General features: G+C 44.3%; 1 protein-coding gene across 3 annotated transcripts in view; it reads left to right on the top strand.

The window, feature by feature from the left end:
• LOC105686657 (protein O-mannosyl-transferase TMTC2-like) overlaps positions 1-26024 on the top strand; it is a 215454-nt gene that overhangs the window by 42809 nt on the left and 146621 nt on the right. Inside the window, exon 1 of one of the 3 annotated variants that reach the window (XM_012401689.3) lies at positions 4436-5744. The exons of the other annotated variants lie outside the window; for them this stretch is intronic. Coding sequence (XP_012257112.1) covers positions 5659-5744 — 86 coding nt within the window. The 5' untranslated portion in view covers positions 4436-5658. Of the gene's footprint in view, positions 1-4435; positions 5745-26024 lie in introns of those variants that run through there. 3 annotated transcript variants of the gene reach the window in all.

Raw genomic sequence — 26024 nt, forward strand, 5'->3', positions numbered from 1 at the left:
GTTGTCAAGAGCCTGAATTCAAATTTTCAGAAATGGTACTTGAGCGTAGACACGTTTAATAATTCTCATGGAATAACGTGTAGACCTCTCATATTTCGAGGGTATAATGTCGGCGCCTCCTTATTGTCAGTCCAACGGAAAAAAAGAACGTATTTAATATCACCCATCCTTAATTCGAGGTGTTATCGCGGTCGTGATCGATTCCGCGCGTATATAATTCGCCTCATGTTATATTTGACATTTTGTTACCAACCCCTTCACCCCAGGGTCACGCGACGAACAGCCTTGTGTTTGAATAATTAATAAGATGAGAAGAGAAGAAAAAAAACGGTATACGCGACCGAAATTATTTGTCATGCGGAGTTTCGAAGAACCGATGGTAATCAAACGTGCGTCGATCGATAAAACGTTTATATTTCAAACACGTGGAATATTACGCTATACGACATCGAACTTCGTTCGTCTGGTTATTGTTTTTTTTTTTTTTTTTTTTCTCGAATCCAACGGTGAAAAAAGCGAGCGATTCGTCCGATATCGCCAAAGTCCTCATTCCCCAAAAAATTCATCGAAATCCCGTCCGTTTACCGCCGGAGAAAAGTGAGTCGCGACAGCGTCGGGGTAAAACTAACTTCTTCGAGGGGGTGACCTCTGCAGGTGAATTGCGAAGAAATCGGTAGGCGTTAAGGCGCATCAGGATGGTTTCCCAAACGGGATACCTGTTGGCATCATCCTCCTTTCCGGGACGTCCGGGACTCGCGTAGGGACGTCTGGGTCGAAGGGGATGTTATACGCCGGCGCCTTTCTTGCACACGATCTGCAGTAGGGGAAAAATCTCGCGAGAGCGGCTGCTGCCTACGTACTTCGCGTCGGGCGATGCGAACGGAAACGCTATGTATCGCCGGTGTGGGTGCATCGCGCCTACGTAGCCTCGCTTCGTCGTCGCGGTCGTCGTTCGAAAACTACGGGAAAAACCTCCGATCACCTTCGCACCCGCTACTATGACCGCGAGACCTCGGATACAAATTGGAAACGTGAGGTGAAAATACACCGCGCTCCTACGTTTAGACCCCCTCCCCCCTCCCCCCTCCCCCCGCACCCGTCGTGATTTGCATTGTATTATGCCACCGCAGCGAGTTTCCAAGGGATTAAATTACTTGGCAAGGAACTTGAAAGTTCCCATTCCTGCCTACTATATATATATACACCCCCTTCAAACCACCCACGGGCTCCTCCAACCCGCAAGGAGATACCGCGACCCTTCGTAACACTTGCACCGCTATACCTCGCGCGCACACACCGACGACTTCGGTGCCGCCGACGTTTTACATCGTACGTAACGCCGGAACCTTCCGTCACATTTGTATTGGTGTCTGGCGGCGGAATATAGCTAGTCGTACGGGGTGAGAAGAAAAAAGGAGCGCGTTCCATTTTGTGACGCGAATGAAAATTAAACGGTCGAACGAATCGGGGTAAACCCTTCGCTTATTTTCATTCGCAGACGGGGAGGGACGGAATTTTTATTCCGTTCCTGATAGTTTTCAGAATATCCGTCGGTGGTAGGAGAGGGGGGAAAAAAAAAAAAGGCGTTAGAAAAAGGTACTCGGCACCTCATGATTTCCGCGCGACTTTCGACGCGGCGAATTACCGACGTATCTTTCAATTTCATCGCTTCTTTTTCGCGCACCCCGTAGGCGTGTCTTGGATGTAGAACATTACCACAAATGCTGTGTACAACACCTCTCAACGATTACCGTCACGCGCAACCCTCTAGATACACGAAGAGTAGCGAGTCCTCCGATATCAAGGGGGGTTGCCGGTAGGTGTAGAATGTGATCTTCCAAGTTCGGGTCAACGTTCCACCGTCGTCAAGCTCGTGTTTCGAAACCCCGTCACACCGCGGGTAGCGTTCCTCACAGTCGGTGGGTTCTCGGAGTTATGCGGCGGTGTCTCTATGGTAATTTACGGAATGTTTGTTACTCCAAAGTAACGATACGGATACGCGTTATTCCGGAACGAGTATGAAATACAACAAGTGTACAAAGATTGCTGGGGAATGCATATTCCCCGACATTCGTTCAACCCGCACTCGATCTTCGTTCGTTTTATAATTTTTCTAACGCCCGTTATAACGACGTCGTAAGCGCACCCGATTTTACAGCGAAAAGTTTCTTTCCGTCGTAACTTCGTAATTCTATGCGTGCGCGTTGGAGAAGTAATTTTTTGCTACTTTAATTATACTCGTACCGTTTGACGCGATTTAATGTAATCGGCTACTGCCGGATGACGAGGATTTTTTCTTTCAGTTTTGTCTTCAACGTCGATTGAATAAAATTTCGCGTCAATTCGATTGCGAATTTTTCGTTGTTTTCGTTCTTTTTATATTCATTTTTTCCGACGGAACGGTTTTTCATAGCATGTAAGACATAACTCAAAACGAACAGCATGTTTTAGCGTGCTACATTTTGATGAAAAAAAAATTTCGCTTCGTATCAAATTAATTATTGGCGGTGTTCGCTTTTCGGCAATATCGTGTATGTATCATATCCGTTCATCTGGCTAACCATAACGTTGTAAAATCTGCCCGTTTCGTGTCACTCCACTGTAAAGTGTTTTCCGAGTAGCGTGGCGTAGATGGATACAGGTATATTGAAATAATAACGATATAGTTGGGTAAGTGAGACTGTAATTCGTAAGTTGTTTCGAGTTGGTTATTTTTTTTTTTTTTGTTCCTTTACGTTCCTTTTGTTTCATTTTTTTTGGTTTTTTTTTTTTTGGTTTTACCCTAGCCCGAAATAATCTGTCCTTTCGATCTCATCAGATGGTAACAAATCTTATTTAGAGAACAATTAATTGCGTCCCTTTTCAAGTATTTATTACTATAACGGTTCGGGTGGATTTAACAGCTACTGAATTTGTTAGGACTCGATTGGGTTTTCAAAAACGTTGCTAAGTTCGTTTCGATTTAACTCCTTTTTTCCCCTCAACCTTCCTCAAGATACCATTGCGGGGGGGGGGGGCGGAGGGGGAGGGGCGGAGGGAAACGTCCGCAGAAAGAGAACGCCGAGTTTCTCCCGCCACAGAAATCACCTTGTCGGAATTCACCTTAATATTTAACCGGGTTCGCCGATTGGTTTTCGGCTCTATATAACGTTCTGGTTTTCCAGGAGAAAATCTTCTCGCTTCTGCTCCTCTAACAGCAGCAGCGTGAGCTACTCGCCCACCTGGCAGAGAAACTAGAACTTTTTATCCCCGAAGGGCACCATCGCGCACAAGGGTGAAGATGGGGGGGGGGGGGAAAGGCGTATATACCCTTTTTATGCCCAGGGAGAAAATAAATATGGAAATTCGGGGGTATATGTACCCCCTCCCCCCGAAAGAAAGAGAGAGACGAGTAGCTATATATATTAGCGACTTGTGCCCCAGAACCGGATATTGGAACCTTGCTTCGGGGCTCGAGGTCGAATTCTCCTATGTAATATATACCCCTCCCCCCTCGCCTTCCACCCCTCCTCGTGCCCCCCTCCCCCCCCCCCCCCCTCTTTCTTCGCAAAATATCAGTTCCAGCGGTTCCAATTTTCCAATATTTTCACCGTGACAACACCTTCGCTACTTCCACCCTCTCCTAGGAATTATCATTTTTTCGATATGAGCAGGAGGTAAGATAAACATGTGGAAAATATTAATAATAAGAGACTCTAGTTTCTCCACTCGGTTCGAGTTTGGAATCAATTTCATCCGAATGTATGATGGTTATTCAAACCCGCCACATGATTTCCCCGCAACGCGTATCGTCCCACTCATCGGAGGGTAAATTTCATAAATGCGGGAATCGCAGAAAAAGTAAAATAATCGGAATATCCGAAACAGCGTAAAAATGGCGTAGGTATATCGCTCCACGCGGTAACGCGGACGTTGAGCAGTCCATACGATCCACCGCGGATATGTAAAGTCGCGTCGCGCGTCGCGTGGTCTTCGGCCGTATCATCCCTTATGCCTTTGCAGCGGTCGCTCGGCCGGGCAACTATCCATTCCCATTAGCCCATTATCTTAATCTATTCGCGAGGGACAAATAACAGAGAAGAACGGGTGGGTGGGGGGTGGGAGAGGGTAGCCGAAGTCCGGCGTTCTTTGCCCGGTCGCCGCAACCACCACCCCCCCCCGTGCAATTCCGTACTTCGTGACGCCGCGAGTAACCGTTGTGCACACGCCGTTTCTGTTAACGAAAACGTCACGTGCGCGCGCGAAGACTCTTCCGTTAACGTATTTTCTCCGCGGATATGGTCGCATACGTTATCGTACATTGTAATATAAACTATAACAAAGCGTTGCGTCGAGTGCCAACGGCTTCGAAAGTCGCCAACCGGAGTCCAGTGTTCGGATGTCGAGCGCACGCGCTTCAGGAATCGATGATACCACCGTATAAAGCTCTTCTCGGCATGAAAGCGCGACAGTCTGCCGCGTTCGCATTTAGAGGATGCGTCGCGACGCCGCGCGTCTTTCGATTCGCACGGCACCTCGTATACGGCGTGCGTAAATCATTGCTGAAGGGAATAAAACGAGTAAATGGAATTAACGGCGATAACATATTAGTGAGAGATTTCGTTGGATTGATTTAGATTTTTGAAATGAAATTTTGTTTATAAGCGACGGGTCAGTCGTTGCCGTTTCCTTCGTTTCGCGACTCTCGTGGGAATTACCGGTGAAAACGAAGGGGTTGAAGGATTTTAGAGATACGTAAGAATTTAAGTAAAAGACCAATAATTAAGAAGTAGGGTTGGAAGAATTTGTTTGACAATAAACGTATGGCCAAGGTATACATATACATATACACATATAGAGTTATATTGGGGAGGAATCAATGCGGAGTACTTGACTGAAGATCTCGTTTAAATAACGTCGCAGACTGATCGATCGCATTAATTATTCAATGGTGATTAGAATTTTTGTGAAGTGAAGTGTCGTCGTCGAATATCGATAGCCTGTATTACGAATAGTGGCCTCCCGCTGAATAATTGTTGTTATCATTTTTTCTCCTCGGTGTAATTTATCTCCTTTTCATTATAAACCAATCGTTAAGGTGATTCCAAAACTTATTTCTGGCTCAAACCACCCGGAGCCAGTTTTCATACACAAGGAGAGGATTTTCATCTTCCTGCATCGGAGAATATCGGCAAAAGAGGAAAGTTTTGCCGAGATTGGGTCGTCCTTGGCGATAAGGACGTCTGAGGTGTAATTGACATATGTTCGAAAAAGGATCCGGCAGTCGGTCATCCACATACGATCGTCACGGGAGAATCGTGCGGGAGTTGGCGAAGGTTTTATCGTTGGAAGGATATAGGAAAAGCCACCATAACGGAGTCTTTACAAGGCATATCGTCCCTCCTTCATTTTTTCTTCATACACCCGGGGTGGGACATCGTGAAGACGTCCCGGGTTCATCGGCAGCAAGCCGTCCTCCCGGCGTCGAGGAAACTGCCACCTTGTTCCTCCGTCGCGGAGGTGTCTCCGGGTCCCGTTTTGTCGTCCTCCTCTTCCTCGTCCGCCTATTCCTCCTCTGCCTCGAAACGAATTCACCAAAGGAGGAGGTTCGCCGGCCGTCCTCAGGAAAAAACACAACAGCCGAGGAAACCGGATGGGTGGAGATTGCCGCGATGTGACATGGATGTCCTAGGTTTTGCCTGCGCCCTAGTTGCGGCCGCCCTTTACCGCAACACCTTGGATGCAGGCTTCGTCTACGACGATCGGTGAGTCCCCACGCTCTTCGATCCCGAGAGAACGCCATGACCTTGATCCCAGAGCGACACCCACGGCCTTGCGTAAGGCGCCAGAAGCGAACGCGGCGAATCCTCCCTCCTCTCAGAATCCATCAGAGTCTCGCGATATAAAGAGAGTAAACACGGATCTGTGGCTTAGCTCTAACCGCTTTTATCGCGTATTTTAGTCCTTGCGTTTTCTTATCCTCCTAGCTCCTGGATTTTCGCCGGCGTTATCTCGCGTCGAGTCTCGTATCGGGGATGAGGAGGCGAGTCGAAGGAGGACAAAAAATCTTTTGCACAATTTCCTCTCTCCTCATCCCCTGCGAAGCTCCGTTTACCGGGAAGTTGAGGCTTGACGTATCCGCCGAAGCTATACGAAGATAAAACAAAACACACCGTACGAAACACTCGCGGAGGGCTGCTAAAATGTTCAGACGTTCTTTTTTTTATGGGGAAAAAGAGAGAAAATATATATATATATATCCGTACCATTCGACGTTCGAAGCAGCCCATTCCCAGATTCGCGAGACTGTGGTTTTAGGGCTTTCACTGTTTTCACGGATTTTGGAAAAACAACTGACTGTTGCGTTTTTCTATCGCGGACGACTCCGTCACGCTCGATTAAATCCCGGCTTCAGACCGTGGAACAAGTTCCTCACCCTCTTCAGCAGCTACATGCGGGGGCTCTATCAATCTCTGCACAATTTCTCGAACCCCGTACTTCGACCTCGAAAAAATTTTACTTTTCCACTAATGTATTTATCGAATCGAGTCACGTGTAAATTGGACAAAATTCTTTCATGGTTATACTCCGATAATAATTTTTCATCTCAGTTCCTCCATTTTTTCCGGGATCACGAAATCCTCCTTTTTTATGTCCTGTACGTATATTCGTGTAGCTGCTTTTTTCCCTAAGCAGGGACTAAGTTACTTGGGGCTAAAAATTATACCTCCGGAAACTTGTTCCGACCTCAATGACCCCGCAGCTAAAATAAGCCGATACTCTTTTTCTCGTATCCCAAAACTACCCCCAAGAATAATTAACTTCGACTGAAAATGTCATTATACTTTGATCGCGTCGTTTCGGTGACATATGTGAAGTATACCCGTCTCATCAAAATCTGAGCAGCTGAAACTCGGAAATTTTGCAGCAGAAAAACCACCTGTTCTTGTCACATCGTAACGCACAAGGGTTGTTGAAAATTTTTGACCGACTTCAGTGTGATCTCGGAAAGAAAAGAGAGAAAGAAAAAAACAGAGTAAAATTCAATTTTCATTTTTTTTGCTTTTGTTCGTTTCGTTTTTCGGTTTTTTTTTTTGTAAATTTTTTATTCGGCCAAAGTTGGACAGGGGGTATGAACTGAATCCAGCGTTGTCCAATAATTCATTATTACAGTGATTTAAACTTTTGTTCGAAAGTTTTGCACGGTACAAGCGCAAATTTGCCGAGTGACCTGTGAACTTACTCGTGCACTTTGAAACTCAATATAACACAGGATAGGATTATCGAGGTGATAAATTATTGGCCGTGTTGTATTACGCTTAATATCATACTACAAATTTTTTTTTCAACCAAGCCGCCGGTCTCCGGTCACCTGAAAATAATTTACTTCTTTTTTTGCAATAAAAATGAGTTTCATGTTTTTTTTTTTTTTTTTTTTCTCTCCTTTCCGCGCCAACTCGCGGTCTATCTATACCTATGTATATTTTTCTCCTGGAATATTCTGATACTGCACAAAGTTAATTTTACAAACGAATGTACATGACGTACACACATAGGTTTATGCGTGTATAATGCCCGTACTTCGCAAACTGGACACCCTATGCGAATGCATTTGCGAATGTGCGTCGTGACACATATGTGTGTTGTATGTGTAATTTTGTGGTGTACGTGGTGTATGCGCGTTTATTGTACAGTGGGAACGACCCTCGGAGAGAGAATCCCTCAGACAAAAGCATTTCGCGGTATAATTGATCTTAATTAATGACGTAATTAAACTTGAAAATGGATATAGTTTGTAGCGTTGTTACGCACGTAACCAAATGAAGGTTCAGCATGCGGCGTTGACTCGCCCCAGCAAAGAATTTGATAGGTAACTCGAGCCTAATTATATCAAATTTAAACTTGGGTCGCATATCGTATGTTACGTACACTATTTTCCATTTTTGTCAAAACGACGGTTTTCGTCCCAATAAGTATTATATATCCGCGCAGCAGCCTCTGAAAATCTTCGATTAATTGCTCTTGGAATAGAGAGTTAGTTATGCGCTTTAGGTCATCGGTTATAACGTCTTTGCATGCAAAAAAAAGGAAAGAATTGATCAATTTATTATTAATTACGACTAATTTATGATTGGATAAAATTGCGTTAATTCACAACTGACACAACGTGTTGTTACCTGACATTATAGTTTTGCTCGTACGAGATTCTTATACGCGGCGTTGAGAATTATTACCTTCTGCTTTGTTCGATATCGCATGTGTTCGGGAGGTTCTTAAACTGCGATAAATTCAAGGCCTAGAGAGAGAAACGCCGGTTGAGCTTGGAATAACCAACCCTTCTTATCTTGGGATATCCTGATCCTTTGTCTGTATAAGGTCGCCCCTGCCGCTGCCTGCTACAGGACTATTCAGCAGATTCTTTAGCCGAACTTCCCGAATATTATCAGCTATATACAAATTTCTGGAGAGAATTCGGAGAGAGAGAACGCTGCAGAATTTTTCGACTTCAGAAAATTATCGAAAAAACGGTCATTGTTTTATACTCTCGGTCGTAGGGCCCGGATTCTAGAATAAGCCATTTTTCTCGTCTCTCCCAAAACCATCCCTGGTTTCGAGGTTTCTTTTTATTCTCCGTTTTCTCTATCTCACCCGACAGCAGTTGCAGTGGGAGGCGTAACACGCGAGAACCGCTTTGCACGCTGACCCATATTCGAAATTCGATTTCCGATGACCATCTTGTTTTTATGGTCCGACAGTCGAAGAGGAAAGTCGATGCTTCCGTACCTCCCTAATTAGGTCTCTTTCACTCGAATTGTCTCGCGTATAGCGTAACAGTAACGCGGTACGTACATAGGCACCTGTACATACATACACCTATGTACCCACACGCGATCGATGCGTAGATATACGTGTACAGCGTACATGCATCGTACAGAGGAGGGTGTATATTTTTTAATTATTTTTATTTTATTTTTTGTATTTTTTTTTTTGTTTCATTGCGCACACATTGCCGCAACGATGCTTCAGTTTACCTCGAGTGGTTTGTTATACTCGAATTGTATTATACGCGGCGTCTATACACAGGATTACGTGCACCGCACGCGTATTCCCCGTAAAAAAAAAAACTACCCCCGCGCACATACATTCGCGTAGAATAGGCTGCGGGGGTTCATCCGGGTTTTAAAAGAGCTCTGGAATCGAGAAAATGAGTTATTTTTATCCTCGCGTTGTACGTATTGTATGTAAAAGCCGAACGGCGAAGGAGAACAAACCTCGTAACCGCGAATGCACATATTCCCGTCGTTTCCCACCGATAAATATGTGGGATTGGAGGAGGTTACGGGGTAGGTGGTCGCCCGCGCCCGCGCGCGTAGCGCTCGTATCCTCGCGTGTACCAACGTGGGTATGGTAAATATTAATTGTACACTTATCCTCGGGAGAGTCTCTCGTCCTCCTTTTCTTATTTTCTTTTATTCCCTCCTCGGAACTCGACGGTTCTAGCCCGCTCGGAAAAGACGAGTGTGTGTGTGCGTGCTCGCCGGCTAATACGTACGTATGTAACAACGGGAAATGGTTGAACGCATTATGCAGAGGTAATTTTTCATCTTTACATCGACCATTAGACCGTACCTCGCCATTTTACCGCCTCCACCCTCCCCCCCCCCTCCCCCCCCCCGCCAGTTTCACTACGTCCCTTATTGTCGGCCCTTTTACGCGAGCCCGGCTACCCTACGAGGCAACGATGTAGCGGCCAATGCGCCCGTAGTGACCATAATTAAGTCTGGATTATTAACCGAATCCCACGCACCACCGACCTCTTCCTCCTCTACCTCCTTTCCGTCACCCCTTCCTCCCCCCCCCCCCCCCCCCTCCTTTATTAGCATGCCCGTTTAAGCTGATATTGAATACACCTGACGGTGGAGAGTCGAGGTCAAACTCCCTCTGTGTGCCACCTGACCACGTGCAAAGTAGGACGGTGCTTCCTAATTTGAGGAACAAGGAATTTTTCAACCCGAAATGAATAAAGCAAAAAACGCGAGAGTGATGTAATAATAATTATTGTACGTAAAACTCTTAATTACAGCTGGTATTGGCCCAGTTTTTTTTTTTTTTTTTTTTTCTTGGCTACTCCGTTATTCAAACTCGATTGCGATATAATTATTGTTTTGAACAAACGACCGAGAGGAGTTACGAAAAATTGAAGGCACGTGGGCGGGCGGCTTTATCCTCGTGAAAGATAAAATTTCATAAAACGAAGAACCCCTGGAAGAGAAGGTTGAAAAAGTCAAAGCACAAAGTTCGCTCTATTCCAAACTTATTCCGTAGGCATACGTGGGAAATTCGACTTTCAAAAGGTCCGAGAGTTAGTCGAAGGAGGTGCCGAGATCGAAGTGTACCACACGCCCCGGATGCGGTAAATGTATGTAAAATTGTGAAAAAGGTTTTCCGAAAAGGTCAGCTATAGACAGCGGCGTAGGTACTGCGCGATGTTCCGAGATGATAGATTAAATTTGAAAATAGCTCCGCATCGACGAGAGTGTACAGGTGGTCCGAAATCATGGGCGGTAAGAAGAAAGCGAAGGGAAGAAATAAAGAATAAAAGGGATGAATAACCGGAGGAAATATATTTCGGGGCGAGTATTTTATTGTCCGTATCGGCCCTTCGCCGACTGACCTTGATTAAATACAGCGACCCTCATATGTATACAGCTGGCATTTCTGACGGTTTCGATACCTACCCCTGACGTAGCGAGTCAGTTTTATTAGTTTTTCTCCTCGAGGAGTGAGTTGGGTTGCGATACAGGTTGCCTTTGACAGGCTATACGTGACCTTACATTGCATATAATGGCGTCCCTGTGTCAAACGGAAAAATACAAATGACAAAAAAAAAAAAAGGAACGAAACAAAATTGAACCGCTTCCGATTCTCGGTAATTGTTTCGCCGATCCGATTAATCTTTTCGTTATACCTGTACGCGTCCGTTTCCAAGATCTCCGTGAATCCGTCTTCTCGAAAATTTTCCATTTTCAAAGATACAACTTGTACCACTAGCTACGTACCGTGTCTCGAATCTATGTACGTCGGAGAGAAAGAAAGAAAACAACGAAAAAAAAAAAAGAAAACGAAAAATTCACTAAAAGTAAAATGTCTTACCAGGGTCGAACCGCGTGTACCGTAAAAAGGATAATAAGGGAAGACGGGGGTAAAAAAGATATATCTGAAGAAGCGAAGAGAGAGAGTGAAAAAAAAAAAGACGGAATATAAGGAAAAAAAAAAGGCGTGCTTGGAAACACAAACGATGGTCGTCCCCGAGTTTATGCTCGGATTGTGGCATGGTATATGGTACATGAAAAACTCATATGATATAAAGGGCGGTATTTTACTGCGGTGTGCTGACTACAATGGCTAGGAAAAGAATACACGGACGTATTTATTTGCATAGTTTATGCATGGTCTCACGAAAAAGAGAAGATGAAACGAAGGAGGAGAAAGAAGAAGGGAAAAAAAAGGAGAAATTTGTATGTATTATATAAAAATACAGAAATATATGTACCTATATACCTGTATACGCGGTATTCCGTACACACGCCATATGGAAGGAGGAATATAACGTCCCGCGCAACTGTGAGTTACAGCTTCTCGAAGACGATGCGTTAGACGCGGAGCGAGTGACCTCCCGGAACCGTTCTCGATGTCTTCTACTTTATTTGCACTCGATTCGTCCTCCGACGATCGCGCGTCCGAGAGGGTTGCATGCGGTCTCGCCGAAATTTTCGATGATTATTTTTTTTTTTCTCTTGTACGCAACGCTCTCATTCGTCCGAAAAAAAATGGGGCGAGGTAACTCAGCGTGCAGGTTCGCGTCGGAATCCGTTTTCGAACACCTTTATTTTTGGCGATAAATGAGTTCGCGCCCGAAAGTATAATTTATCCAGAGGGAAAGTGTGTCGAAAATTGGGGGGTAGACGCTGCGTATGGTAATTGAAAAATTTACTCCACGGGGGAGGAAATAAAGCGGTCGAAAGAACCGGCGGTCCGCTGCGGGCTACCGGGTGCAAAATCGTTAACAAGAAATATTTTCATATTTCATCATCGAAGAAATAGACGCTGCACTCCGTTACCGCGTCGAAAGTCACTAGCGAATTCGTCTCTTTGCAATTTTCTATCTTCGTTCCGGTTTCACCAATTTTAGTTGTTGTCGGCGTACAATTTTCAGCGGACGAACGTTCGCAGAACAGGATGCGTGCGAAGATATTAATTTCGCGTTAATGAGAGAGTGAGGCGATAGGTGAGCCGAAGCGGGAACTGGAAGAACGAACGAGAGAAGAAGAGGAATCGCTGCTTGACGCGAGGTAACTGGAAAGGCGTGTGCAATTTCTCGAACCCGTTCACGTGTATGTAATTTAATAAGTTTGCTTGAAAAATTTCACTTTGAAGACAACGTGGCTGAGAAGCCGAACGAGAGTCGTCGTTTCCTCCTTGTAGAGCTTTTATCGCGCCGCGTGTGTATACGACCGTTTTAAACGGCACGTGTAAGTTCGTGAGGAGAAACGGAAATTCCTTTAATTATCAATTAATTGTGCGAATAACGAGGATATCTCGGATAGGGGGAAATTCACCGCATATTCCGTCGATTTTTCGCTCGAACGAAAAGTCAGAGCGAAAGGCGAACTGAAACGAGACGGTATCGCTAAAATTAAAACTGGAATTCGAAGAGCCAGGCGGATGTCGCCGAGGATTCCCTTTCTACTCGCGAATCGAAAAGAAAAAAAGAAAAAAAAAAAAAAAATCACAAATAAAATCGAACGATGACGAACGCGGCGCAATTCCCTCGGTTTTCAGTCGTCGGATGAAAGTGATCGGAAGTTGGAGTTCAAATTCATCCCTCCCCCCCCCCCCGTTTATACGATTCCATCGACGTGATGCTCGTCGTGCGATGAAATTGCAGCAGTTCAGTGGTCGGTAAAGCATCCGAGAGAAGTTGATTGAGAGTCAAGTGCCGGACGAAGCCTTTTAACGTCCGCTCTATAGCTTCTCTCTCTCTCTCTCTCTCTCTCCCTCTCTACCGCGTGTGGTCAAGATATCGTGTGTAACGCCGTCAATCCCCGGCTTAATTTTCTTGTCGATTTAATACTTATGAGGTTACTCCCCTTATTTGACGGTGAATATATGATGCGGACGTAAAAGCAATACTCTGCCTATTCAATTAGAGAAGTTTCGAGTTGACGTTCTCGATGCGTGTCAATCTGTAGTTCCCCGTTTCGTTTCGTTTCGTTTCGTTTCGCTGTCCACCGGTAATGATTGTCCGTCGGTTGATATCGGTCAATTAATTTCACTTCCTATAGGCTGACGACCGTGACGATAAACGTAATGAAATAATCGTTTTTGCGGTATTATCTTCCTCTCTCGTCGTGGTTCGGATCACGTCACGCAAGGTTGAATTAAGTTTGGCACGAAGGGGCGGAGAGAGGGCCATGACGGTTGCGCGGGGCGCAATTCGATTACTATTTAATGGAAAACAAATCAACTCGATTGGATCGCTGCACCGGGCCACGATAGAGACTGATTCGCTGATTCGCCATTCCACAACCGTCCATCCACTCTCGTTCTTCCTTCTTTTCACCTCCTTCGATCGTTTCCTCAAATTTTCATCCAAATTCCCCGCGACTCTTCGAAAATCTCCATTTTTTGCGTCGTTCGATGACACTGCGACACTGATAATGAGTTCGAATGAGTTGAAAGGCCAATCGAAGGGTCAACGTGGTTGATTCTCGTCGCTGTGAAGTTTTTTTTCTCCCTCTCTTCTCCTCCTTTGAGTGCGTATTGGTTATAAGTTGGGTTGAGGTCGTCAAGCAGTCGGGGTGTATCCGTGTGTATTTTAGGGTTGCGTCGAAGTTCCCAAAACTTTGGATACAAGTTTTGAGGGATGTGGTTATCGCGTAGAGTGGGTTTATATATACCTATGGGAAGGCCGTGCGAGCTGGCTTGTGAATTTAATCAAACGTCATTTTCTTTTGATTCCCCTAATAGCATTAATATTTCCCTCAGGTCGTTCGTAATTAAATTGAAATTCCACGCGGTCATTCCGCACCGCAGCGAGCGCGGGTTTTCATATTTAAATTTCGTTATCTTCGCGATCGATCCGCGCGGTTCATTCGACATTGAAAAATGAAAATGAAAATGAAAATTAAATTTGATGAAAAAATAAAAAACCGAAGAGAGAAACGAAAAAAAAAAAAAACGAGGAAATTTCGTTCTACCACGCGCTTACTTCCCACGCGATCATTCCTCGTTATTTATATTTGTCATCTTCGCGGATATTTGTTCATCCGATTCCCGGACGGTTCTCGTCATACAAAACGACGGTCAAAATTTTTCAAACTTCTCTTCACGTACGACCGATGTACGCTCAATCTCAACGCGACAAAGAAATTTTTCAATTTATTACCGTCATGATTTCGTGAATTCTTTTTCTCCTACTTTCTCTTATCTCGTCTGCTTCTCTTCCAACTTTCGCCAACTATACGAGAAAAATATGATAATGCAATTATTGTATCCTTAATACGTCGGAAGTTTCTTATACATTTTTATTCCCAATCGAGGTAGTGTAATGGTATTCTGCGGATATAATTCATCTGCGCAGCTTTCGGACGTGTCTCCATAAAAAAAAAAAAAAAAAAAAAAGGACTCACTAAATATATATACTTCGGTAATTCTTCCCTCGTTCCGGCGATGAATTTACTTCGGTGCGTATAACACCAGCCCCCCCCCCCCACCAGCGCCTCTCAGCCACCAATTTTCGATAAATTTTGTTTTTGATCATCGGGCGCGCCGTAGTCTTTGAGGCTCACTCGAACGTCTTTTCATTTCATCCTCACGCTTTCGTAGCGCCGATATTACGGACCTGTAGTATATCCGCTGTGCAGCCGGTGCTCCGTACACCACCGTCCACCTCACGGACGCGAAACTTCTCTACTTAAATTTGCTCGCCACTTGGGAACCTAGTCGGTCGTTTTAAAAGGCAAATATTTAATGGTTTTGAGAAAGCCAGAGCTTTTCTACGAGTACGGGTACATATTACGTATACAAGGTACCCGTATCGTGTCGCGGTGACGTAAAACTGCGGGAGGAACGGAGAGCGTAAATTTTTTCGAATTTATAAAACCTCTTTCAAACCACTATTCGAACCACACTCGAACTCCCCGACCGACGTCATTCTTAGAGAAGCGATAAATTTTACCGTCCGAAGCCCCATTATCATTTTTGTTTTCTTCTTCGGTAGTTTGTTTTTTTTTTTTTCCACGTGTATCGATATAACCAATATGAGTTTAATCGTTGCTAGCGAGGGTAGTGGATGGAGCGGTGTCGTGGTTTCACCTTTTTCTTTTTCTCTTCGCTCCTTCATTCCTCTATATTGCTCTCTGCTCCTCTCGTTCGCTTAGCCTCAACGTGTACACCTACTACCTCTTGAAGATTGCGGCAAAGTGCACTCTCGTACAAGTATGGATAAGTGCACTCTTTCCTAGATTGGAACGGTCTGGGTTAACGATATTTTCATAACGCCGTACAGCCTAGCTTACACTTTCTAATTAAAGCGCGCTTCTTATAAACGTGTCTACAGAAATAAACTATACAATGCCCCCCGCACCTTATTCTATCCACTCGGATAATCCGCACGAATCGAATTAATCGTATAAATTACACTCGCGAATTTTCTTTCGATCGAGGAAAGAAAAAATCAACATGGCCTACCGGATGCTAGACTCGCTAGAATGCGATTAGGGATGATGAAAATTCGAAGGGGGGAGATTTTTCATCTTTTGACAGTCGATTCGAAAAAAAAAAAGGTTGAGAATTTGGAAGAGGATCCGCGGAGCTGCGACCGCAGGAGGCGGTGCCGCGAGATTTCCGTTAATGTTTCATCCCCTCCGTAAGTATATCCAGAGCATAAACACGTCCTCCGTCAACTTTGCTTAAACTTGTGCCGAAGCTTAGCCAGCTCAATTCGACGTTGATTTTGGTACGAAGTGCTATGCAAGTTGAGCGGAGGCGGGTTTCGCGTGGTGCTGGCGTTGGATGCTGTGGGCATTGAAGCGAATCAGCAAATCCTTGAATAAACGGTTTTTCCTCGATGAAGAGGTTTAGCGAGAAGCTTATCTGACGACTATACGCAGATGCACGAAACAAAAGAGAGGTACCGGGGATGCTTATACCCGACTATATACTTCGTACGTACGTACGTACCAACGTATACCTCGTATCCCGTATACGTATACCTCGGCGGCAGCGGCGCCGGTGGTGAGCGGTCGAGAAAATTTCTAGAAATATAATAATTCCCTTTCAATTCTCCAAGTCTCGCTAAAACTTTGTACATCCCGGTAGCGGAGTGAAACTCTAATTGTAAGAGAACGGCTCGCTTCGCTAACCGTTCTTCCCGTATTATATTATAAAATTAATGACAATCCTCTCCCCTACCCTCCCCCCCCCCCCCCATGACTCTTGTACCCCTCGAGGTATTGGATAACTGTTTTTAACGCGGAAGTCACCGCCCGCAAATTCATTAATTTCTTCAAATTTCCTCGTCGCGTGAAAATTCACACTCACTTATATTATAATTTCTGTTTGTAATTTGCTTATTTTTTTTTTTTTTTCTTTTTTAAATTCTTCTCATTCCATTTCGCTTCATAATTTCTTTCTTCCGCGGACAGCTGTTCGTTTCGGTAACCTTGTGTGATATTTTTATCCATCCCCTCGTCGCTTTCGTGATTCATTTATTCGTCCAATTTAAAAAAATCGACGTACCGAATCTTATAGGCGTAGGAAATGAAAAAGCCGCATGATATTACACGCGAACATTACCCTACTCGCTGTGAGCGATATTTGGGTGGAAAGCTCGAATTATTGTTACCAATATATACGCGTAGGTACGTAACCACGTGTGTATGTCACTGCTGCATCCGCGTGTACATCAGCATTCGAACTCGAGTATTGGAAATAATTGGTTCGTCGCTATATATGACATTTGAAGTGAAATTGTTCCCAATTAGGTTAAATGAATTAATAGAGTGCAGCTCGAGCGCTAATACGATACAAATATAGTTTCTCTGAAAGGATGCGAGTCGAGCAGGAGTACGAATTCGCGATATTCGACTTACAAATGTTAGGGGTAGTCCAGAGAACGAGCCGGGGCAGGTATACTCCTTTATTTTTTCAAAGGAACTTTCTCAAACTGTCTAGTTTTTTTTTTCCTACATTTTCGCAGGACGAAAAAAAAATGATCGGCTTCGCTCGTGCGCCCATCTTTCATCCACATTTCTAAATTGTCAGATTTTCATCATTTCTGTTATTCGCTTATTCAAACGCAGGCGTACAACAATCCACCGCACGCGGGGTATAATATTTCTGGAACGTACGTCCCCTATTTTCTGAAATTATTTACCGGGTTATCCCTTCCGCGTAAGGGTTACAAGTTATGTTAACACTTAACCGCGGTCGTATCGCGTGGTCGTTTGTAAACGACGTGACCATTTACGAGTTGAAATAAGGTGCAGGGCAAGGCGTACGACGTAAGACGTCATAACCGTAAGGTAAGGGTGGTGGTATAACCAAACCTAACCAGACATAACGTTGCAGCAACAATGCTATCTACGTCGCTTATCGTAAACTCGGGTTATAATACGACGTAGAAAAATCCTCTGCCAAAAAATATGAAATCGATAATCTAGCTCCTACACGCCAGGCTGGACGACCAACCGAAGCTCCTCCGGTTGGCCAGCTGTGAATCTTATCCCGGCAAAAAAAAAAATTGGTAAAAAAATGATAATAATAAGAAATAAAAAGAAAAAAAGTAAAAACGACGAGGAGAAGGAAATGCGTCCGAGGAGGGTGAGCAAAGAGCAGGTTATATAGTCAGTGGAAAAGGATCCGAACTGACGACCTCCGCCGGAGTCAGCTCCTTTATGCCGACACTTTCTTTTGCACATAGGGAGAGTATATATACATATATATATATATATATATAAACATGCTTTGGCTCGCTACCTAAATGATTGTTGCCGACGGTTTTTGCGGTCGAAAGCGGAGAAAAATAAAAATATAAGGAGAAGAAAAAAAAGAAAAATTTTGACAATCAAGACGATGTGTACGCGGTACGTCGGTGACCGACTTTTCTTCTCTTTTTATTTTTTATTTATACATTTTTTTTTTTTTCCTTACTTCACCCCCTGCGATGACGGCCAAGAAAGGAAATTCACCGAAAATCGCACATCACAAAACGCGCGGATAGTGACGACGATATTTTCCACGAATATAAGCCGCCTGTCCATTCTTTGCCGTCTGACATGAGGTATATCGGTTGAGAGTCGAAGGAGACGCGGCGCGTGTGCGTGAGGAGGATAAGGGAAGCGGAAATCTTTGCGGCGGAACGAAAAATGTCCTCACTCTTCTATTATTATTATTATTATTATTATTATTATTATTATTATTATCATGATCATCATTCCTCTCCTATATCGTCGGAGTTTAAGACCACGTATTCTTATACGACCGTCGCGTGATTCTTTTCATGCAGTGTAATGAACTCGGCGTTAGATCTCCTTTTTTTTTGGTACTTTTCCTTTTCGCTTTCGAATCTTCAATTACCGGCGTGGAAAGCTTTCCTTTATTAACCCGACACCATATAAAGGACGTTACAATTTTCCATCTACAGCTGATCGCTCCCGATAACTATAAAATTATTTAATTGATCGTAACTTTTTGTTTTATGGGAGTTCGTACGGGGGGGGGGATGTATTTACAGTGTGGTAGTGAATCGTGGGGGTAAAGTTTGAATTTAGTGGAGAACGATAAACAGATGGCGCGGGTGATCTTGGCGATCGAGACGGAATATATATAGCTTATGTACATAACTGAAAAGCTTCGATATGCGGCTTTATTCGAACGCGCGATTGTAAAAGAAAGATTAAAAAAAGAATAAGACCGTTAGGTTTTAGAGATCGGATATTAAGTAAACGGAGAAATATCCGTGTATATAGCACATGTATATTATATGTTAAGAAACTCTTGGAGGTCTTAATTCGTGAGCGTTATCTGGCCAATTTGAGAAGAGCTTTTCTTAGATTAAGGTCAAAATTATACCAATTAGAAACCCGTCGTAAAACCGAGTCATTAAACGCATTTACTCGACAAACTTTGCTCTTTGTTATATACCATATCCACGTATATATAATGTAGTTGACTCAGCGAAGCGAAGTTCGTTGGCGATCTTATACGTACCTATATCTGGATATCGCTGTTAGCTATGGCTTATCGGTAAAAAAGATGGACGTGCCAAAAATCGGACGACGCCTAAGAGATGAGTTTACCTAACGCAAACAAGTATCGGAATTATGAGCGCTCACTTCGTCAGGATCGGAGGAATTCTAGGGAAAAATATTCACGGGCAGGCATACCTATACGTATACCTATATAATATACCTATATACTCTGATTATGTGAAGCGAAAATTGTTTGTAAATAAATTACGATTCGCAGGAATATGGATTTTCAGCTATGGTGGGATTATTAGGTTGTTGAAATTCAGACGAGCTGTGTGAATTCAATTTTACTTTGTACGTATTTTCTTGAAAACTCGTCATGTTCGAACTTCAGGGAACAAATGAACCGCCTGCTTGGGTACATGATCTTTTACCTCAGATAAATTATTTGAAGATGATTGTATTTATTAAATTGAAAATTGGGAAGCCGGAAAACCGAATTCACGAACCGAAATGATCTATCTGTAGAGAGAAATCGGAGATTTTTCGCTCCAAAAAGTGAAAAATCGAATATATCATAATGGGAATTTTTCCTGGCTCGATTTACTCAACGGATTCGTATTCTTGGTGTCAAAATACGGTCGATTTTGAAAATACTTCATTTATGGCGCACAAATCGAAAAAATCCAAAAGGGTACCCCTTGGAATTTTAGCGATTATGGGTCAAAAAAAAATATTTTTTTTTATTTGCTATTCTTATGTATTTTGACCTGAGAAATCCGAATCCGAAAGAAAAATTGGTCTATCTGCAAAAATGACCGAGTTATTCCCATTTTTTCGCATTTTTTACCATAAAAATGGAGATATCTCAGAAGGAAAAAATCGTAGCTCAATTTGGACAACGGATTCGTGTTCCTGAGGTCAAAATACATAAGAAAAGTGCCATACGATCAATTTTTAAAAATAAAAATTTTTGGCCAAAATTTGAGATTTTTCCAAGGGGTACCCCTTACGATTTTTTCAAATTTTGACCAAAATTTTTTATTTTTTAAAATTGATCGTATGGCACTTTTCTTATGTATTTTGACCTCAGGAACACGAATCCGTCGTCAAAATTGAGCTACGATTTTTTCCCCTCGAGATATCCTCAAATTTATGCCAAAAATCGCGAAAAAATGGGGATAACTCGGTCATTTTTGCAGATAGATCAATTTTTCTTTCGGATTCGGATTCCTGAGCTCAAATTACATTAATATAGACTAAAAAATCAATTTTTTATTTTCGACCCCAAAAAGCTGAAAATTAGCGATAACTCGGTCAATTTTAGAGATAGGTCAATTTTTCTTTCAGATTCGGATTCCTGTGGTCAAAATACGTCAGAAAAGCATATTAAACCTGATTAAAATAATAATTTATTTTTTGCTCAAAAATCGAACAAATCCAGATGCGAATCCGCAAGCCAAATTGATCTATCAATGAAACTAATCGTGCTATCGCCGATTTATCGATCCAGAAAGTGAAAAATCAAGGATGTCTCGATGGGATTCATTCCCATTCCAGTTTCATCAACGTATTCGTGTCTCTCGGGCAAAAATACATCAAGATGTTGCTTACGAGAAATATAATTTCTATTTTCATCGGCCACCCAACGCGGTAGAAACGTTGGATGTATGATTATAAATATGCAGCCAATTAGTTATTCGAAAGAATAAGATTACAAGATGGCGAGGTGTGCAGGAGGACTCTTCGAATCGGTTGAATATACAGCTGTGTAAAAAGAGGTAGAAATTTTCGTCGTTCGATTCTCGTGTGAGTTTTTTTTCTCTCCGGTATCCCCCGTTCCTCGTGTAGCAGAGAGTCAAGGCGATCCCTTTTCATATCGAATATTGCATTATTTGCATGTTTCAGAGGGCGGCACGGCGATAGGAAGATGGGGTGGCGGGGAAAGGGGTGAGGGGTGAGGGGGCTACGAGATCGGAAAATATACGTGCAATTCTCTTCTCTTGAAAATATTCAAACAATGCAATATGAATCGCTCGTTTCCCATAAAAGGAGTTCTTATACACAGCCTAGCGCCACGCCGCGCCCCGCGCCGTTTTACGAATCGACATTTAGGATCTAGAGCGGTTGCATTCTCTCCCACCAATCCGAGCGGAATAACTTTGGAATTTTTATGGCTCTCTTTGAGATCCAGTTCTCATAGACGGAAGCCAGCTTCCGAAGGAAGTGCTTCATAGAAATCAAGTACAATTCCCTCCTCGCCGAAATTACGCTTCGCCATACCCGACTAGAATACGTCGACACATTCCGCTCCGAAGAAAATATTCCACCAGCCGGAGCGCGAGCGGGGAACTGACCTATTCAACATAATCCAAATGTATATGTGTGTACACACACGTGTATACACGCTCTCGTAATTTCTAACGAGCATGAATACCCATTTATAATTAGTAAGATGACTGGGGTATATACACGCAGGCTAAGCCCTCTCGAGAAAAGACAATGCAGGAGGAAATTGTGCTCATGGAGAAACCGACTCGTTATGTTTACCGGGTTTCTCAGTTTTATGAAATATTCAACGAGATTAAGCGAAACACTCCCGCGACGTGAATTCGGCCCATTTTCCGACGACTCGACCCGCGATCGATTCGAAATTCGGTAGATCCGTTCGAACTACCGGCGATCGCGGAGCGGGGTTCAGACCCGGGCGGTGGTAGCGAAAATTTGATTCCGATATAGCCGAGCCTAATTCTGGTAACTCGTCGATCCGATTTCCAGTCACTTACACTTTGGAATCTCATTGATTAGGTATCCGCGGTGTAGCGGTCGTGCGGAGCTCCGCGCGTACTACACACGGGAGGAGGGAGAGCTTATCGTTCGACGTCGGTGTGCCAGCCGGCTGCACGCTGCGGAGTTAATTCTATGTAGCGAGCCCCCGAGGCATTCGGTATACATATACACATGTACGTATAAGGACGAAGTGATACGCGAAGGGGGTCCGCGGAGACGCGGCGGCGGCGGCGCAGTTGTAAACCGAGGAAGTGACAGGTGGGAAATTACATGCACGTAACGTGGGAAATTGTTTGTAATAAGGACGAATACTACGGAGGGCTTTGCGAAGGCACGAGAGAAGTGTGTTTCGGGGTACGTTATAAGCTCGCGTATTTCATGCGGGCCGTATCAAGGACCGAAAGACTCGAGGACTCTTCTCGCTATACACACTTACCGCTGCCGTTGACGTAATCAACCAAACGAATCGCGTATCCCTTGAGATTTGGGCATGAGAGATGATAGGGAGAGAGAGAGAGAGAGAGGGAGAGAGAGGGAGAGGGAGGAAAATCTCCCGCTGGAAATGGGAGAGAAATGTGAGCGGCAGGGGGTGGAAAATCCCGCTGTCGATAACTCTCCTCGTTCCTACGAAAGTTTCGGATGTTCTCCTGACCGCTTTTCGGGACAATACCGCTGTACACGTGTATATACCTACCTGGTTTGTCGAGCGGAGAGAAGGGAAGATACGATTAGAAACCACAGCTTTGAGAAGGATTCAGAATTTCGACTATGTCTCCGCTATTTCCCACCCCCTCCTCCTCCTCCTCCTCTTTATCGCGATGAACACCCGGTCAAAGTTCACCGCGGAGTGACGCCGCGGCGTCCGTCGGACTTTTTGAATCCGAAGAGGACGTAGACGAGGGTCGGTATGACGCCGTTATAGTCATCGATCCGGAATATCTGCTAGTTCGGTTGCCCCGCGCGAGTCGACGACATTCTTTCCGACGCCGTAGTGAAATTGGAAACTGTTTGAATTTTCATCGAGGCTCGTCAATTAGGGATCGTTGTTACGCGATACCTACGCAACGCGTACATAATTTTAAATATTTCCGGGAGTTCGTTAATTTCGGGATCTCATCCATAAATTATGATCATTCGAACCTGCGAATGAGAGTGTAAAGAATCGAGAGAAAAAAAAAAGAAAAAAAAAGGAACGTTGAGGGGTGGATCCGAAGCTCGAGCGAATCCTGAAATTGTTTTAACTTTGAGAATTTCTCGCGAGACTTCCTCGAGCTAATACAGATTCACTTTGTACACGTTATTTTAACGAGTATATATAACTTATTCCGACAGACAGACATCTCTTATACTCGAATTGCGGTATTCAGAAGTCAGAAAATGGCATTAAGCGCCGCGTGCCTCGGTAAACCACCTACGACGTACGTTATATTTACCGCCTGATACGGTCGTATACCTATACCAACGCGAGTTATTGTACTCTCCCCTCTCTCACTCTCTCTCTCTCTCTCTCTCTCTCTCTCTCTTTTATCTCCGAGCGTACAGACACTCACCCTTTGATTCTTCTTCGTTACGTCTTCCGCCTTCTCGTGTTACCCGTAATGTTTGTAACCCGCGATATCGATAAGATGTCGCCCATTCGTATCCTTCCTTCTTCACCTAAAACTTTGAACGTGGTCAACGGTATGTAAATTAAACGCAACAAACTTATACTTCTAAAGCAAGAGAAACTTCCGGATGATTTTCCCGAGCTTTCAGCGCGAGGTCTGAGAATAGGAAATCGTATCGTATGGGAAAGAGAGAGATTTGTTCGCGTCGTTGTCGCGTCAACGTAGATACTCGAGAGATGCATCTGCGAAGCGAGTTAAGCGAGATGATATTCCTCGCGAATATCCGAAGTTTCCCACTTAACGCGTTGTGCAGGTATATACTTATACGTATTTAAGCATGTACGTTGCACATCTCCGTCCGCGATGTGATCCGGCTGCATCCCCGGCGTCATAGATTAATAATATAATCAGCTGGGGATGGCAATTAGAGGTAACGTCACGTCGTCACATCTCCCTCTTTTGCCCGAGTGACGTACCCCGTCGAGACGGCAAGAACCCTGCGGGGGTGAAAATAATTAAACCCCCTTCCCCCCCTCCTTGCCCCGAAAGCGTTGCTCCAAGTAACTGCATTATTATCTCAGTTACCTGCATGTTGCCGGAGGCGTGCGAGGTATAGACATATTGCATCTGTAGCGTACACTGGTCGGAAAGCGTCGCTACGACATCGAAACCTCTGACGCCGCGCGCCGCGGCGAGGCGACGGTGACGGTGACGCGAGTAGGTGTGCACGTCGTACGTACGTCATTCGGAACCGTATCTGCGGGATGTCGGTAGCGACGGTTTGAATCGGAACGACCGTGACAACGACGACAACGGAGGCGAGGACAACCGAGAGACAACCTTAATAATGCAGGAGGACGATGTCGTTCGAACGGGGTCGCGTACGTTGCAGATGCAGTTTTGGTTTTTGGTGCCACCGTCTTACCTACACCCCCTGGGTAGGTAGTTACCTTCGCTTATGTCTTCCGTTCGAATTTCAGTTCGAGCGCCAGATGGAATTTGAATGAGGAGAAGACCAGACGACGCCCCGTTTATTCACCGTCGTCCCTGCGATAGCCCCGCACGTTCTTCGATGTACGGAAACATATTTTCATACCATTCGGCAAAATATCCCCCACCGCATCAACGAACGGGATCATTCACCGTTCGAACACTTGGTCTGGCTGTACCGGAATCCACGGCAAAAGCGGTTTCAACGAAATCGTCACTTCGCCTTTCTAACGTCGCGACGAAAAACTTCATCGAAGTAGTTCGCGACACGAGATCGTTACGCAGCCTCCGGATGGGTAATAACGTCGAATTAATTATTAGCTACGCGCGAAAGGATTACCGGGTGTGTATATATATATAGATATATATATATATCACGTTGCAGGATACGTACGTACGTACGTACTTGCACACGATAACAACAACTGCGCTCGATGTTACAGGGCATACACACAGGGTATATACTCGCTCCGTTCGTTACGCGAATGCAAATTCAATTCTAATAGAAAATTAACATACCGTACGAGATGTTCCGAGTAAATTTGTATATGGCGCACGCTGATAACACCGCCGTACGTACGATACGAGGTATTAATACCCCTAAGATCTGCTCCCGAGGATTACAATGGCGGAGGCTTCACATACCACCCTGCGACGAATAGAATAAAGAAAGTAAAAGGAAGCATCAAGTGCCATTTCGAAGGCGCAAAAGCACATCGCCCCGATCACACCCGTTTCCTGGACGCATTCCGCGGTTACGTATCCGATGTAAAATATACCATAATACACCACAACGCGCTCTACGCATACAGTCTTGGAATAAACGTTCGTATCAAGTGTGAATAACGCACCCTCCAACTTGTACCATATATATAGGTATATATATGTATATTCGCGACCGCGACGGTGGTGAAATACACGCTTCTTCCACGTGACTCGGAGGTGATTTAAGAGGGTAGCAAGGACCGAGAAAGGGGGGCGGTGGGAGACGGGGGGACGGGGGGAGGCGAGTGGTTAGGGGAAAAGATTTCATTGGTAATACTTTCGGTTAAGATGACTAACCTCGGGGTATAAACCGTTAAAGACACGGAGAACTTTTTATCGAGTGAGTCGCGGAAGATGAGAAGATAGGGATGCCGAAAGCGAACCACCTCGGAACCTTCTTTCTCTATCTTCTTTCTCCGAAATCCATTCATCTTGTACGAGAGAAGAGGGGAAAAAAAAAGAGAGAGAAGAAAAAAAAAAAGGAACGAGAGACAGGTGAACGTTCTTCAGCCGTTCCGTACCGAGGGTAATTCCGAGGAAGTTGAGTTGTTTTTAGTGAAATACTCGCGGTGATTTCTATCGCTGAGTAAGATTTATTTCATCGTCGTTATTCGATTATCCGAAAATAGAATCTTAT

The sequence above is a fragment of the Athalia rosae genome, chromosome 2, assembly GCF_917208135.1.
Source record: "Athalia rosae chromosome 2, iyAthRosa1.1, whole genome shotgun sequence".
NCBI lineage: Eukaryota > Metazoa > Arthropoda > Insecta > Hymenoptera > Athaliidae > Athalia > Athalia rosae.